This window comes from Micromesistius poutassou (assembly GCF_964030765.1).
Source record: "Micromesistius poutassou genome assembly, chromosome: 5".
NCBI lineage: Eukaryota > Metazoa > Chordata > Actinopteri > Gadiformes > Gadidae > Micromesistius > Micromesistius poutassou.
Genome location: NC_140275.1, coordinates 125001 through 137500, shown reverse-complemented (window position 1 = coordinate 137500; position 12500 = coordinate 125001). Strand labels below are relative to the sequence as shown.

Here is a 12500-nt window from a genome sequence, read left to right as displayed (position 1 = left end):
AAAATTCTATACATTAACCTTTCTTTGAAGGTCTGTATACTATTGTGCAGGTTCTGACATATGCCTTAAGTAACTCCATCAAAAAGACAGATGATAGCTTTAAGGCTGTTCAAGTGCAGGGAACAGTGTTTGTTGATTGATTGAACAGTGATAAATTGTGGTAGTTAAAACTGAAGTCATGTTATTGTGGAAAAATATCATTTAGAAAAAACTGTCCCATACATAAGTTCACATTCAAAGAACAGACAGACTTTGTGCTCTAAAAGATGGTCCCCACTTGGATTGTACAACATGACACAAGTCCCCTGTTAAATGGTATAGGGCGACACTCACACTCCTGCATGGATCTATTCATAAAGTGTGGAAAAAATGTTATCCTCATCAATACGTCATGTGACAAAGCTTGACAAGAAAGAAATAATTGTTTAGTGTTTTGTCAGTTTCAGTGTCAGAGATGTTTCCTGCTATATCTCTCTGCAGAGGGATATGAACATTTTGTCCCAGATCCTTAAGAGGATATTCAATTGTTTGCAAGTAGAAATGCTGCCTGGAAACAACTATTTAAAAATAATGACAAATAAAGATTCATCAGATTGTCAACAATGCAAGAGTTAAGTCAGCTAGAAGATTGATTTAAACCCAAAAGGCCACTGTTAAACTACCGTATAGATTTCTTCTACTATGCTCTGCTGTAATTCTTTACCATCTCCCATTTAAAAAAAAGAAAACTGAAATAAATAAATTTAAATGGAATGGACACATGCAATGATGCTTCCAGAGACAAAAGCTCAAAAGCACCTACAATGTCAGAAGCAGTGAGAAAGTCACAGACACAGTGCTGCTGGTTGTGGTTCAAAGTACAGAAATGTAAATGTATACTGCAATACTCATACTTAACCTTAATTTGTGGTTTTCTTTCTGATTATCACACAATTGATCAAGTAATGATGAACACATACTGGTGAATAAAGAGGTGAAACCATTTCAAGGCTGTCAAAAATTGCGGAATCTCAGAATTTGATGTGAGAGTTTGCATAAAGTGGAAGGCACACAACCCATGCAGCAATTTTTAAAAAAATAATTGTAGGTATTATAGTCATAGTTCTTCTTTAGTCCTAGCTCAGCTCTTTATTCAACAGGGTTGACTTTGAACAAAGGTAGTGGTTGGAAAAGAGTACAGGTCAACTTCCCACTTTTACTTGCAGCATGCAGTTACCACAATGTATCAATCAATATTTTAAAATGTTATCCTGGTAATCCTTATCAGTGGTACAAACAATGACATAATGATTTTCTGATCTAAGACATAGGCTTGTTAGACAAATAATTTAGTAATGAAATAATTGAATAAACGAAACACTGCATACCTTTTTATTTAGAATAATATGCATTTTTAAATAAAGGGCGTCTTTCTTTGCATATATATAGTGATGATATTTAGTGATGTCTGTTTTTTTTTTTTATCATCACTATATATATGCAAAGAAAGACGCCCTTTATTTAAAAATGCATATTATTCTAAATAAAAAGGTATGCAGTGTTTCGTTTAGTGATGTCTGTTTTTCTGTCTGCTGTACCCTAGTCTCTTGTGATCAAGGGAATGTGATCTCAATGAGCTCACCTACTTAAATAAATACTATATAAATTAGGGAATATCTTTTGAAGGAAGACTGTTCAGTACAGTTCCACAGACTTGACAAGGAGGATCTAAGCTTTACATGTCTTGCAACTGCAGGTTGGGGGTTAGGGTTAGTCAAACATAGGCCCCTGAGTGCCCACTATAGAAAGGCCTAACGACCATCGTCAGCTCCAGGTAACCATCCCCCACACTGCAGACGATTAGACAGACACAGGTTGAAACAGAATGATGAGCAGAGAGCAACAGCATCTGCTAAAATACCCCCCTCCCCCGCTCTCACTTCTCTCTCTCACTTCTCAGAGGCAGAACTCACTCAAGTTAGGATCTGTGAAGGGCATGGTTGCTGGTCACTCAACTTCTTAATGTCCACATAATGAACTAAACCATAAAAAATATAATATAATAATATACAACTGTTTCTAAAAAGGTGTCTATGAATGCAATTAAGTCATTACTACACCATGCACAATGCCATACTATGAAATTATCATAGAGACATTAATGATTATTTAATCAATCAGGCTCCTTTAGATATGCATTTCACCCCATCAATGTACTGGTAATTTTTCATGTCTTTATTTTATTTTTTTAAATACCTTAAAAAGGGTTATTTTCCTCCAACACAAGTCTGAACTAAGCAGCACAAAGTATGTAAATCCATTCCATATCTCAAAATTAGACCCCCCCCCCCCCCCTAAAAACGGTATATAATGTGAAACAAAATTGTATAGTTACAAAATCCTACTGTATCTCTATAGTTAAATTAGTCTTTTATTATGATCACAGCTATTTATTAGAATTCAAGTGAATAAATCAGCTAGTTTGATATTATCTATAATAAAACTGGCATGTCTGATCCTAAGAGATATATATATATGTATATATGTATATGTGTGTGTGTGTGTATATATTCTGGACATTTGAGTTCACCTTTTATCTACATTGCTGAGGCTATAGTGAGAGGTAAGTTCCACATGTTTACCATTCACCATGTATTTCTCGATTAATTCAATATTTTCTTCAACTATGTTGTAAAAATACTGTTCTGAGATTAAAATACATGATTCTCTGTTCAAATCAGTATGAAGATAAAAACAATTTATGAAAGAAACTCTTTCTGTTGCTTTGGTTATAATTAATAAGCCAGAAAATGGTGTATTTTTACAATCTGGCCATAGCATTATATGTGTAACTATTACAAAATATTTCAAAGGAGTAGTTTGACCTTTTGGTGAAAATACAGATTTGCTTACTTGTCAGGGGTTAGATTCGAAGATCACTGCCACTCTCATATTTGTACACTAAATCACAGCCAGGAGGCTTGTACAGTAAAACAAAACATAAACATGATGGCTAATGATGGCTAGTTGTGACAGTTATTAAACTTGTATCATACTTATATTATCTGAACAAGATTGAACAAAATTCAAATTATAGACACCCCAACTGTCAATGGAGACATGTTTGTATATTTATATTTACACATTTTGTTATCCATCATTTATCTCAGGAATTTCCGTATGTGATGAGGACTTCTCTCATTCTTAACAATATTAAACATATGCTTTGTAAACTGCCATTAATACTTTTACGTATTGTTGACACCTAAAATGTAGAGTGGCCTTTATTTGTTGAGTATAAAATTAGACTGTGAAAAAAGTAGGCATACAGAATGTTGGTGAAAAACTGTAAAGCATAGTAGTTGTGAGTGAGGGGATGGTAGGTATGATTAGTGAATTAGATGATCAATCTACCATTCTTATCAGTCAAAGTTGACACTTGGTATTGTTAGAAACTTAGGATTAATATATTACATATCATGGGAACTTTGTATATTTAAAATTATTGATTTAATACCATACATGTTTCAGAAAACCTCTACTTCCTCCTGTGATATATGAAATCATATGCAATCAGAAAAACTCTCTCACAGTTTTTGTGCATTTTATAGCAATCTCGATGGAAGACAGCATTTGAAAATCTTGACTCCAAGCTCGGCATGATGAAAATCAACCATATTGTATATTTTATCTGTGAACAGTGTTCTTTTGATTGATTTTCTAGAATCGCTATTTTACAGTGAAAAGATCCATGTTGCCTGTGCCTATGTTAAATCATAAATGTGATATCAGCATATTTTGACCAATTTTTTAAATATTAGTCAAACAACAGCAAGGATCAACAAAGCAAAATTCTCCACTATCAGCCTATGTGATGATGAGATGTGTCATCACATCCTCATCCAACAGCATGATCTGAAAGGCTCAGGAATCTGTGCTTCAGTAGAAAAGTGTGAGGTGATTAATTTGAATAGAGACTGTGGGGGTGGGGGGTTGAATGGATTTTCAGGGGGGACCTAAGTATGTAAGAAGTATGCAAGTATGTGTGTGGGGGTTGGGAGAGGGACTCTTCACACCAGTGTGAGTGTGAATGTCACTCTGTGCTATCTAAGAGGGAACTTCTGTCATTATATATCAGCCAACAGTGGACCCCTGTCATTCCATACAATACAAGTGTGGACATTTTTATGCAATGCAACAATTCAAGTGCATTTCTTTCAATATAGATTTGGGACTGAAGTACATTATAAAATTGGTATCACTAATTGTAAGATGGTAAATCAAGGTACATTTTGGGGATTGAACAAATTGAAAGGTCTTGACCCTAAAAGTATAAAATTCTTTTAGCACACTTATTTATTATATATTTTTTATTGGTACAAATTAATAGATATGATCTTGCTACTGACTGTTCTATTCCTAATTACAGCTTAGTGTCTGTTTTCTTTTCCCAACATTTTTAAATTCTAAAGTATGCTACTTACTACTCCCTTGCCTTCTGGGTAGCCCTTTAATTTATTTATTTAATACAGTGTCATAGTCGACAATTGTTAAGCGATCCATTAAAGCTTCTCATTAAAGATTCTGTTACAAAAACGTACTAACATCATGTTGGACAAATAATTATTACATTAGTTGAGATTACTATCTTTTCGTTACAATATACTTTTGTTATTTCCTCTTTTGATAAAAGCAGAAGTGTGAATGTCGCTCCACGCTATCTAAGAAGGGACTTGTGTCATTTTGTAATAGCCAACAGTGGACCCCTGTCATTACATACAAAAAAGTGTGGAACTTCTTACTGTAATGTAAATCAACAGATAAAATGCGTTCCTTTAACCATAGACTAAGCAGTTTGCAGTTAAAATAAAAACCTTATTAAGTTGTCCATTGTATCTCAAACAAACTTATGATTTCTGGGCCTCTATCCTATATACCATGCTAAAGTACTCTCTGGCAATATCCAAAATAGCAAGTTCTGTTGTTGCTATCCTTAGATATATAACTTATAGAGATATAAGCTGTAAATACAGCTCACTCAAAAAGCCACAATGACAATATTGTTGTGGCAACTTTACTTACAAAATAACATTATATATATATATATATATATCATCATATATATCATATATCATCATATTTAGATTGTTATCTCTTAAGAACTATCAATTTTACTTATTTATTTCTTACTCATCTATGTTGGAGTGTGAATGTCACTCTATGCTATCTAAGAGGGGACTTCTGTCATTATGTATCAGCCAACAGTGGACCCCTGTCATTCCATACAATACAAGTGTGGACATTTTTGTGTAAGGCAAATCAACAATTAAATTCATTTCTTAAAATATAGATTGGGGACTGAAGTACATTGTAAAATGAATGGAATTCACTAATTTGTAAGATGGTAGATCAAGGTAAATGTTGGGGTTTGAACAATTTTAAAGGTCTAGACCCTAAATGTGTCATTCTTTTACCAGACTTATTTATTATAATTTTTTATTGGTACAAATTAATATATGGTCTTGCTACTGACTGTTATCTTCCTAATATATTCCTACTAATTACAGCTTAGTGTTTGTTTTCTTTTCCCTGCAGTTTTAAATTTTAAAGTGTGAATGTCACTCTATGCTATCTAAGAGGGAACTTCTGTCATTATGTATCAGCCAACAGTGGACCCCTGTCATTCCATACAGTACAAGTGTGGACCATTTTCTGTAATGCAAATCAACAATTAAAATGCATTTCTTTAAAAAATAGACATTGTAAAATGTATGGAAATTACTAATTGTAAGATGGTAAATTAAGGCACATTTTGGGGATTGAACAATTTCAAAGGTCTAGACCCTTAAAATGTATTTTAGTTTTTTATAATTTTTTATTGATACAAATGAATAGATAGGAGCTTGCTACTGACTGTTCTAAAAACACTAACAAATCATGTTTGACATTTAATTATTACATTAGTTGAGATTACTATCTTTATCGTCTATCCTGTCTTAACTTTTAAAGCTGAGCCTTTACATTTTGTCAGAAAAATACACTAAAATATCATGTTTCAAGAGACTGGTTTTCTTTACTAAGTAGGCTGTTTAACAGCCCTCTACAGTCTGAATGACCTCTTGGGGCTGCAGGCCGTTCACACAATAGAGGAGTGTGATTGAAGCGACGTGTGTGAATTGGTCATTGAACTCCCAGCTATGGCCAGCAGAGGCGCTGCTGAGTATGGACTAAACACTCACACACTTTCAGGTCCCCTCTTGGCAAAAGTTGAGAAAATGCACCAAAATGTTTTAGGCATGTTTTTAGCTTGATTTAAGGCATGACCAAGAGGGGACCTGAAAAATGTCCCCTCTTGGCTCGGAGGTCCCCTGTTGGTGAAGGTGTTACGACACCGAAGTCCCCTGTTGGATAGTTAGGCAAGTGCACACACACACACACACACACACACACACAAACACAAACCCTACGTTGTATTTTTCACAAGGTGTGGTTAATTATTGCCTAGTGACTTAACAATGTCTTGCCCATTACTGAGATCACTTGGGGACACCCATACACACACACCATACCAGCCCCATCTTCACAACATCTCTATGTGGCGCTGTGTTCCTCCTAACACACTGAACAAAGAAGAATGTGTGTGTGTGCTAGTCTATTCTTAGCCTGGTCTTTGTGCACAGGGCCTTGGGTGCTTATGTTAGGTTAGGCTTGGCTTTATGTAAGTAAGAGCAACAGGGGCTTCACCAGCCTTCAAGGGCCAAACACACACACACACGCACGCACGCACGCATGCACGCACGCACGCACGCACGCACGCACGCACGCACGCACGCACCCGCACACAATGGGAACACCATTGTCATCATGAGTTGCCTTAAAGCAGATGAATTGCATTGTGTAATAAAAAAAAACATTAAACATGGACATTCCTTCTTCTTTACAAGTCTGGATGGTGTCACCTTAGATAAGAACAATGATAATTCCTAACATAGCCTCTACTATATACAAGCCTGCGTATTGGTCAGACACGGATTGATTATGTAAAGCTCTACTTTCCTTCTTAAGTTTTTAAGTGTTTCCACACTTTGGATTTCAACTGCTAAATCCTCAGCCCTAAAAGAGTTCAACAGGTTTACCACAGTGTTGAGTGATATGTTCTGTATACTGAAAGTGTTTTCACATAGTCTCCCTCTGCAGGGCTCTAGGGCCGGTGGCAGCTGACTCTACAAAGATACAAATATGTTTACAGCTGTAACTAAAATGTAGTAAAAAAGAATACTAAACTGTAATGAGCGCCCTTCAATCCTCGCTGTATCATCTTGTAGCTTCTGAATTCTGAACAGCACCCACAAGAATATCAACAGGAAAATGACTCTAGTTCTTGTCTAAACAGGATCTTGCTTGTTGCCACGGTCCCTCCTACCTCGTTGCCCACAAGCCTTGGCAGTACTTTTTTTTTTTTAAGTATATTTAGTTATTTTCATGAGTACATGCATCTCACATGAAGCAACAGGAACTCTTGCTGACTAACTTCTCTTCCATTGTACTTCTTGTGTTGTCTGTGTATACCTGATCCCCCCAACCTATTGAGGACCCCTTAACATCCACATGAAGTTATCCGTTATCCAGTCATCCAAATGTCAGTCTCTGCTTGATGTCTTCTTGATCTCCTCCCACCCTAAAGGTCTGACGTGGTGGTGCTGTGTTTCTCACTGGCCAACCCCAACTCCCTCCGCCACGTGCGCACCATGTGGTTCCCGGAGATCAAGCACTTCTGCCCGCGGACGCCCATCATCCTGGTGGGCTGCCAGCTGGACCTGCGCTACGCCGACCTGGACGCCGTGAACCGTGCACGCCGACCTCTGGCCAAGTGAGACCCATTCGCTTTTCTGGAATGATTGCTCAATGTCTGTAGAGGATCACTACAGTGCTGTGAGGTACTTCTGCCGGGTCTGTAGACCCATTAAACCAACAGATATCCTTCCTCCGGAGCGTGGCCACGAGGTGGCCAAGGAGCTGGGAGTGCCCTACTACGAGACCAGCATCGTGGCCCAGTTCGGGGTCAAGGACGTGTTCGACAACGCCATACGGGCCGCCCTCATCTCCCGCCGCCACCTGCAGTTCTGGAAGTCCCACCTGAAGAGAGTGCAGAGGCCCCTCCTCCAGGCCCCCTTCCTGCCGCCCCGCCCCCCCCGGCCCATCGTGGGCATCCCGGACCCCCCCCCAAGGGACGGCGAGGCCCCGGACGCGCTCTTCTGCCAGCCGCTGTGCGCCGACGTCCTCTTCCTGCTGCAGGATGGCGCCGGCCGCGTCTTTGCCCACAAGGTCTACCTGGCCACTTCCTGCTCCAAGTTCAACGACCTCTTCACCCTGGACCTCAGCGCCTCGTCTCTGGCGGAGCGCGGCGGCGACCACGGAGACGACGGCAGCCCCGAGCCAGAGAGCGAGGAGCGTTCGGAGAGCGCCGATGAAGACGAGCAGAACCGGCGGGGCGCCAAGGAGCAGGCGGGCCGCACCAAGAGCCTGGACATCGACCAGGACGCGGCGGAGGGCGGCGTGCGCGGCCTGAAGCGCCCGCTGCTGCCGCCACTGGGCTCCCTCAGGACGTCTCAGAGCGACAACGCGCTGCCCCGCAGGGCCCCCTGCGGCCAGGCCGCCCCGGGCAACAGCCACGCCCTGTCCGGCTGGGGGAGGGGCTTCCTGAGCGTGGGCCTGGAGCATGTGGACGACCCGGTGACCGGCCGGCCCCGCCTCATGACGGTCGTTGCCATGGACGCGCTCATACAGGAAGAGCCCTTCCAGGTGACCATGACTCCCGGGACGCGTCCACAAACATCTGCACACATTAGGGTTAGGGCTAGGGTTGGTAAGGGTTAGGGCTAGGGTTGGTTAGGGTTAGGGTTAGGGTTGGTAAGGGTTAGGGCTAGGGTTGGTAAGGGTTAGGGCTAGGGTTGGTAAGGGTTAGGGCTAGGGCTGGTAAGGGTTAGGGTTGGTAAGGGTTAGGGCTAGGGTTGGTTAGGGCTAGGGTTGGTAAGGGTTAGGGCTAGGGTTGGTAAGGGTTAGGGCTAGGGTTGGTAAGGGTTAGGGTTGGTAAGGGTTAGGGCTAGGGTTGGTAAGGGTTAGGGCTAGGGTTGGTAAGGGTTAGGGCTAGGGTTGGTAAGGGTTAGGGCTAGGGTTGGTAAGGGTTAGGGTTGGTAAGGGTTAGGGCTAGGGTTGGTAAGGGTTAGGGCTAGGGTTGGTAAGGGTTAGGGTTGGTAAGGGTTAGGGCTAGGGTTGGTAAGGGTTAGGGCTAGGGTTGGTAAGGGTTAGGGCTAGGGTTGGTAAGGGTTAGGGCTAGGGTTGGTAAGGGTTAGGGTTGGTAAGGGTTAGGGCTAGGGTTGGTAAGGGTTAGGGCTAGGGTTAGGGCTAGGGTTGGTTAGGGTAAGCCCTAACCCTAACCCTTACCAGATAAAGGTCTCATTGAGATTTAAAATCTCTTTTCCAAGAGAGACCTGGCAGCATAAACAAACAAATACATTAAGGTTTCGTACAAACAAAAACACACGATTTTCAGACAATTCAAAGAAAGTTTTGGGATTTCATAGTTTAGGAATTAGACACAGGGACACGTTCCAATGCTTCCATATTCTAGGTCCATAGTAGCACTTGTGAAACAGAATGCTCTTGGCTCATTTCAGCTGTTTTTGATTTCCATAGTGTCACTGAACACAGGCCCTGGTGTTGCCTTCATGCTCTGCTTTGGTCTCCCCTGGTTCCAGGCTGTGCTTCAGTACCTCTACACCGGTAGTCTGGACGAGGGGAGAGGGGACCTGATGCAGGTGGCCACCATCGCTGAGCTGTTGGAGGTGTTTGACCTGCGGATGATGGTGGCCAATGTCCTGAACAGAGAGAGCTTCATGAACCAGGAGATCACCAAGGCCTTCCATGTGCGGAGGGCCAACCGCATCAAGGAGTGCCTGAATAGGGGCACCTTCTCCGGTAAACCACTGTGCTGCTACTGCTCCTTGTTTCGGTTCTTTATTGGACTTTGTAGGTCCAATCTTCTTGAACTCTGTATATAAACATATGTTTGTCAGTCGGTAATAAGCATGGGGCATCATTTATAATTTATGATGAAGTCTATTGCATTGATAACGTTTACATAGAGCTGTGGTTTGGCATTCCTTAAGATGTTTGGGAGGTTAAATGTTAAAAGATTGCTGTTGCTCCATTTCAAGCATTTCAACATAATAATTTCTTTAAATGTGCACCTAGCATACATTTAGTCATGTATTCAACGTTGTGCATTTGAAAGAAAATCTGCACATTCTCGTGATGAACATGTATTCATTACATGTATTTTGAAGTGTGAACAATCATCAAACGATGATTTTGTTGGATTATTTGTTGGGCAGTTTCCTGTTTGGTGTTTTCCTTCGTCCATCGCGGATGTGTCCCTTGTCTGTGTGTTCTTACCCTCTGTCCTCTAGCTTCTGTGTCTTCATGTTTTAATAACGTCTGCAGTCAAAGACCACCCGTTCCAGAATCCATCCCATTTCAGACAATCGAGAGGCACGCTTTCTCAGTTGCATCTCTGGTTTTGTGTAATCTAGCATCAGGCTGCCTTTTTAATGTTGTGAAATCGTACTATAAATGTAGCATTCATTATTACATAGCATTTTATTACTAGTAGCAGAAAGTACTTTCAATGGTTTCAAACTCGACATTTGAAACGCCTGAAAGCTGATTAAATCTGTGCTTTTAACCATAGCTTTGAGCTTATATAGGGCAGTTGTTATGTAAGTGAGGTAGCTGTAGCATTATATCCACTCCCCAGACCAGACTAATGTCTTCTTTGTAGAGTCCACAACTCTCCTTCTCTTACCTTGACAAACAAAGTGCTGTCTTCCTCCCGTCAATTTATCTCTTTGTCTGTCTACCTCTGTCTATGTCTATGTGTGCGTCTGTCTGTCCTTTTTCTTTCTCCTGTTTCTTTGTATGGATCTTTTTGTGTGTCTGTCTGTCTGTCTGTCGGTCTTCCCCCCGTAGCCTCGGCTTCTGTGGCTCAGCACCAGATGAATGCTCTTTTCCCACCCCGGTTTTAGATGTGATGTTCAGATTGGACAATGGCAACCTTCCGGCCCACAAGCCCCTGCTCATCTCCAGCTGTGATTGGATGGCTGCTATGTTCCGTGGATCCTTCATGGAGAGCTACATTGAGGAGGTGAGAAAGACACAGATACAAGTAACACACACACACATAAATGTGAGATGGAGGGAGTCACACACAGACGAGATAGAGAGAGACATACAGATAGATGAGATAGACATATAGAGGTGAAATAGAGACACACACACACACACACACACACACATACACACATACACACACACGTACACACACACACACACACACATACAGCTTTGACAGACATGATCTTATTTAGGTTGGATGAGAAAAGAATACATTACGGTTACGGACTAATGTATGAGGAGGAAAACTAGATCTCTGTTGAATGTATAACCTTGAGGACAGGTTTCCTACAAGCATGTGTTTGCCATATGATCCTGTATAAATGACTGCCTGCCCCATAATGCATAATATATAATCTATTCTGTTCTATAAGAACAAAATAAAGATGGCCCCCTTTTGTTTAGAGTAATTTAGGGCTGTGGGACCGATCTCATTTTTCGACGACCTTCTCCACTCAGTGTTTGATTTCCCGTGCTGCTGCCGCTTGGTCGTCGCCTAATAGAGTGGGAAACGCTCGGCCAGAGAGAGGGTGTCCCTGTGTCTGACTGCACCGTGACAAGGGGTTTCTAGGTGGTGTTGGGGAATCGGATCCTCTGGGGTGCGGTTACTTCCTGGCTCTGCCTGGATTTAGGTCAGAGAGACTCAAGCCTGGAGCTTGGAGAGAGAGTCTGGGTGAAGGAGCTGTCAGGACCCTTCTTGCTCCATCAGAGGTTGGGGTTAGGGGAGGGTTTGTATTTTAATCTCACCTGGTAAAAGGCAGATAAAGAGGAATAAACCGTTTTCTTTTAATTCCGCCCCAAAAATGTGTGTCCACTTCACAACCTCCGCAAACAAAGAAAAATAATTAGCCAATCCCCTGGAGACCTGCCAGCGGCTCCGGGCTGCCCTGACGCAGCCTGTTGTGGTCTGGGCAGGTGTCACCGTCACAAAGCCGCAGCGACCCGGCAGCGAGGCCAGCTGATGACGGCAGCCTTCCACTGGCAGCTGAGCGCCAGTGACTGGAGCTGTTTGTTGCGTGTGTACATGTATTTGCATTTTTATACCCTCCCCGAAAAGGGTGAGCTTCATTCAGTGAAGCTCTTGAACCTAAACCTGGAGTGGTTGCCTCCTGTTCCGCCAGTGCTGTCCTGTTTTCAGAGGCACAGATGGAGCTCTAATCACGCCTGTTGCAAATGTTACCGCTGAGCTCTTTGAGAGATTCAATTGCCGTTGGTTTGCTTTTCCCTCTTTCTCCGGGGCATACAAAGTCCTGGCTATTTTGAGATGCCGTCTGAATGGAAGTGAGCCG

The 12500-nt window shown here is 41.7% G+C and overlaps 1 protein-coding gene across 5 annotated transcripts in view; it reads left to right on the top strand.

The window, feature by feature from the left end:
* rhobtb4 (Rho related BTB domain containing 4) overlaps positions 1-12500 on the top strand; it is a 49337-nt gene that overhangs the window by 33074 nt on the left and 3763 nt on the right. For 4 of the 5 annotated variants that reach the window (XM_084468536.1, XM_084468537.1, XM_084468535.1 and 1 more), the window contains 4 exons: positions 7664-7849; positions 7917-8781; positions 9738-9957; positions 11064-11182. In XM_084468536.1, coding sequence (XP_084324662.1) covers positions 7664-7849; positions 7917-8781; positions 9738-9957; positions 11064-11182 — 1390 coding nt within the window. The remainder of the gene's footprint in view (positions 1-7663; positions 7850-7916; positions 8782-9737; positions 9958-11063; positions 11183-12500) is intronic. The other variant, XM_084468538.1, reaches the window with a different exon arrangement.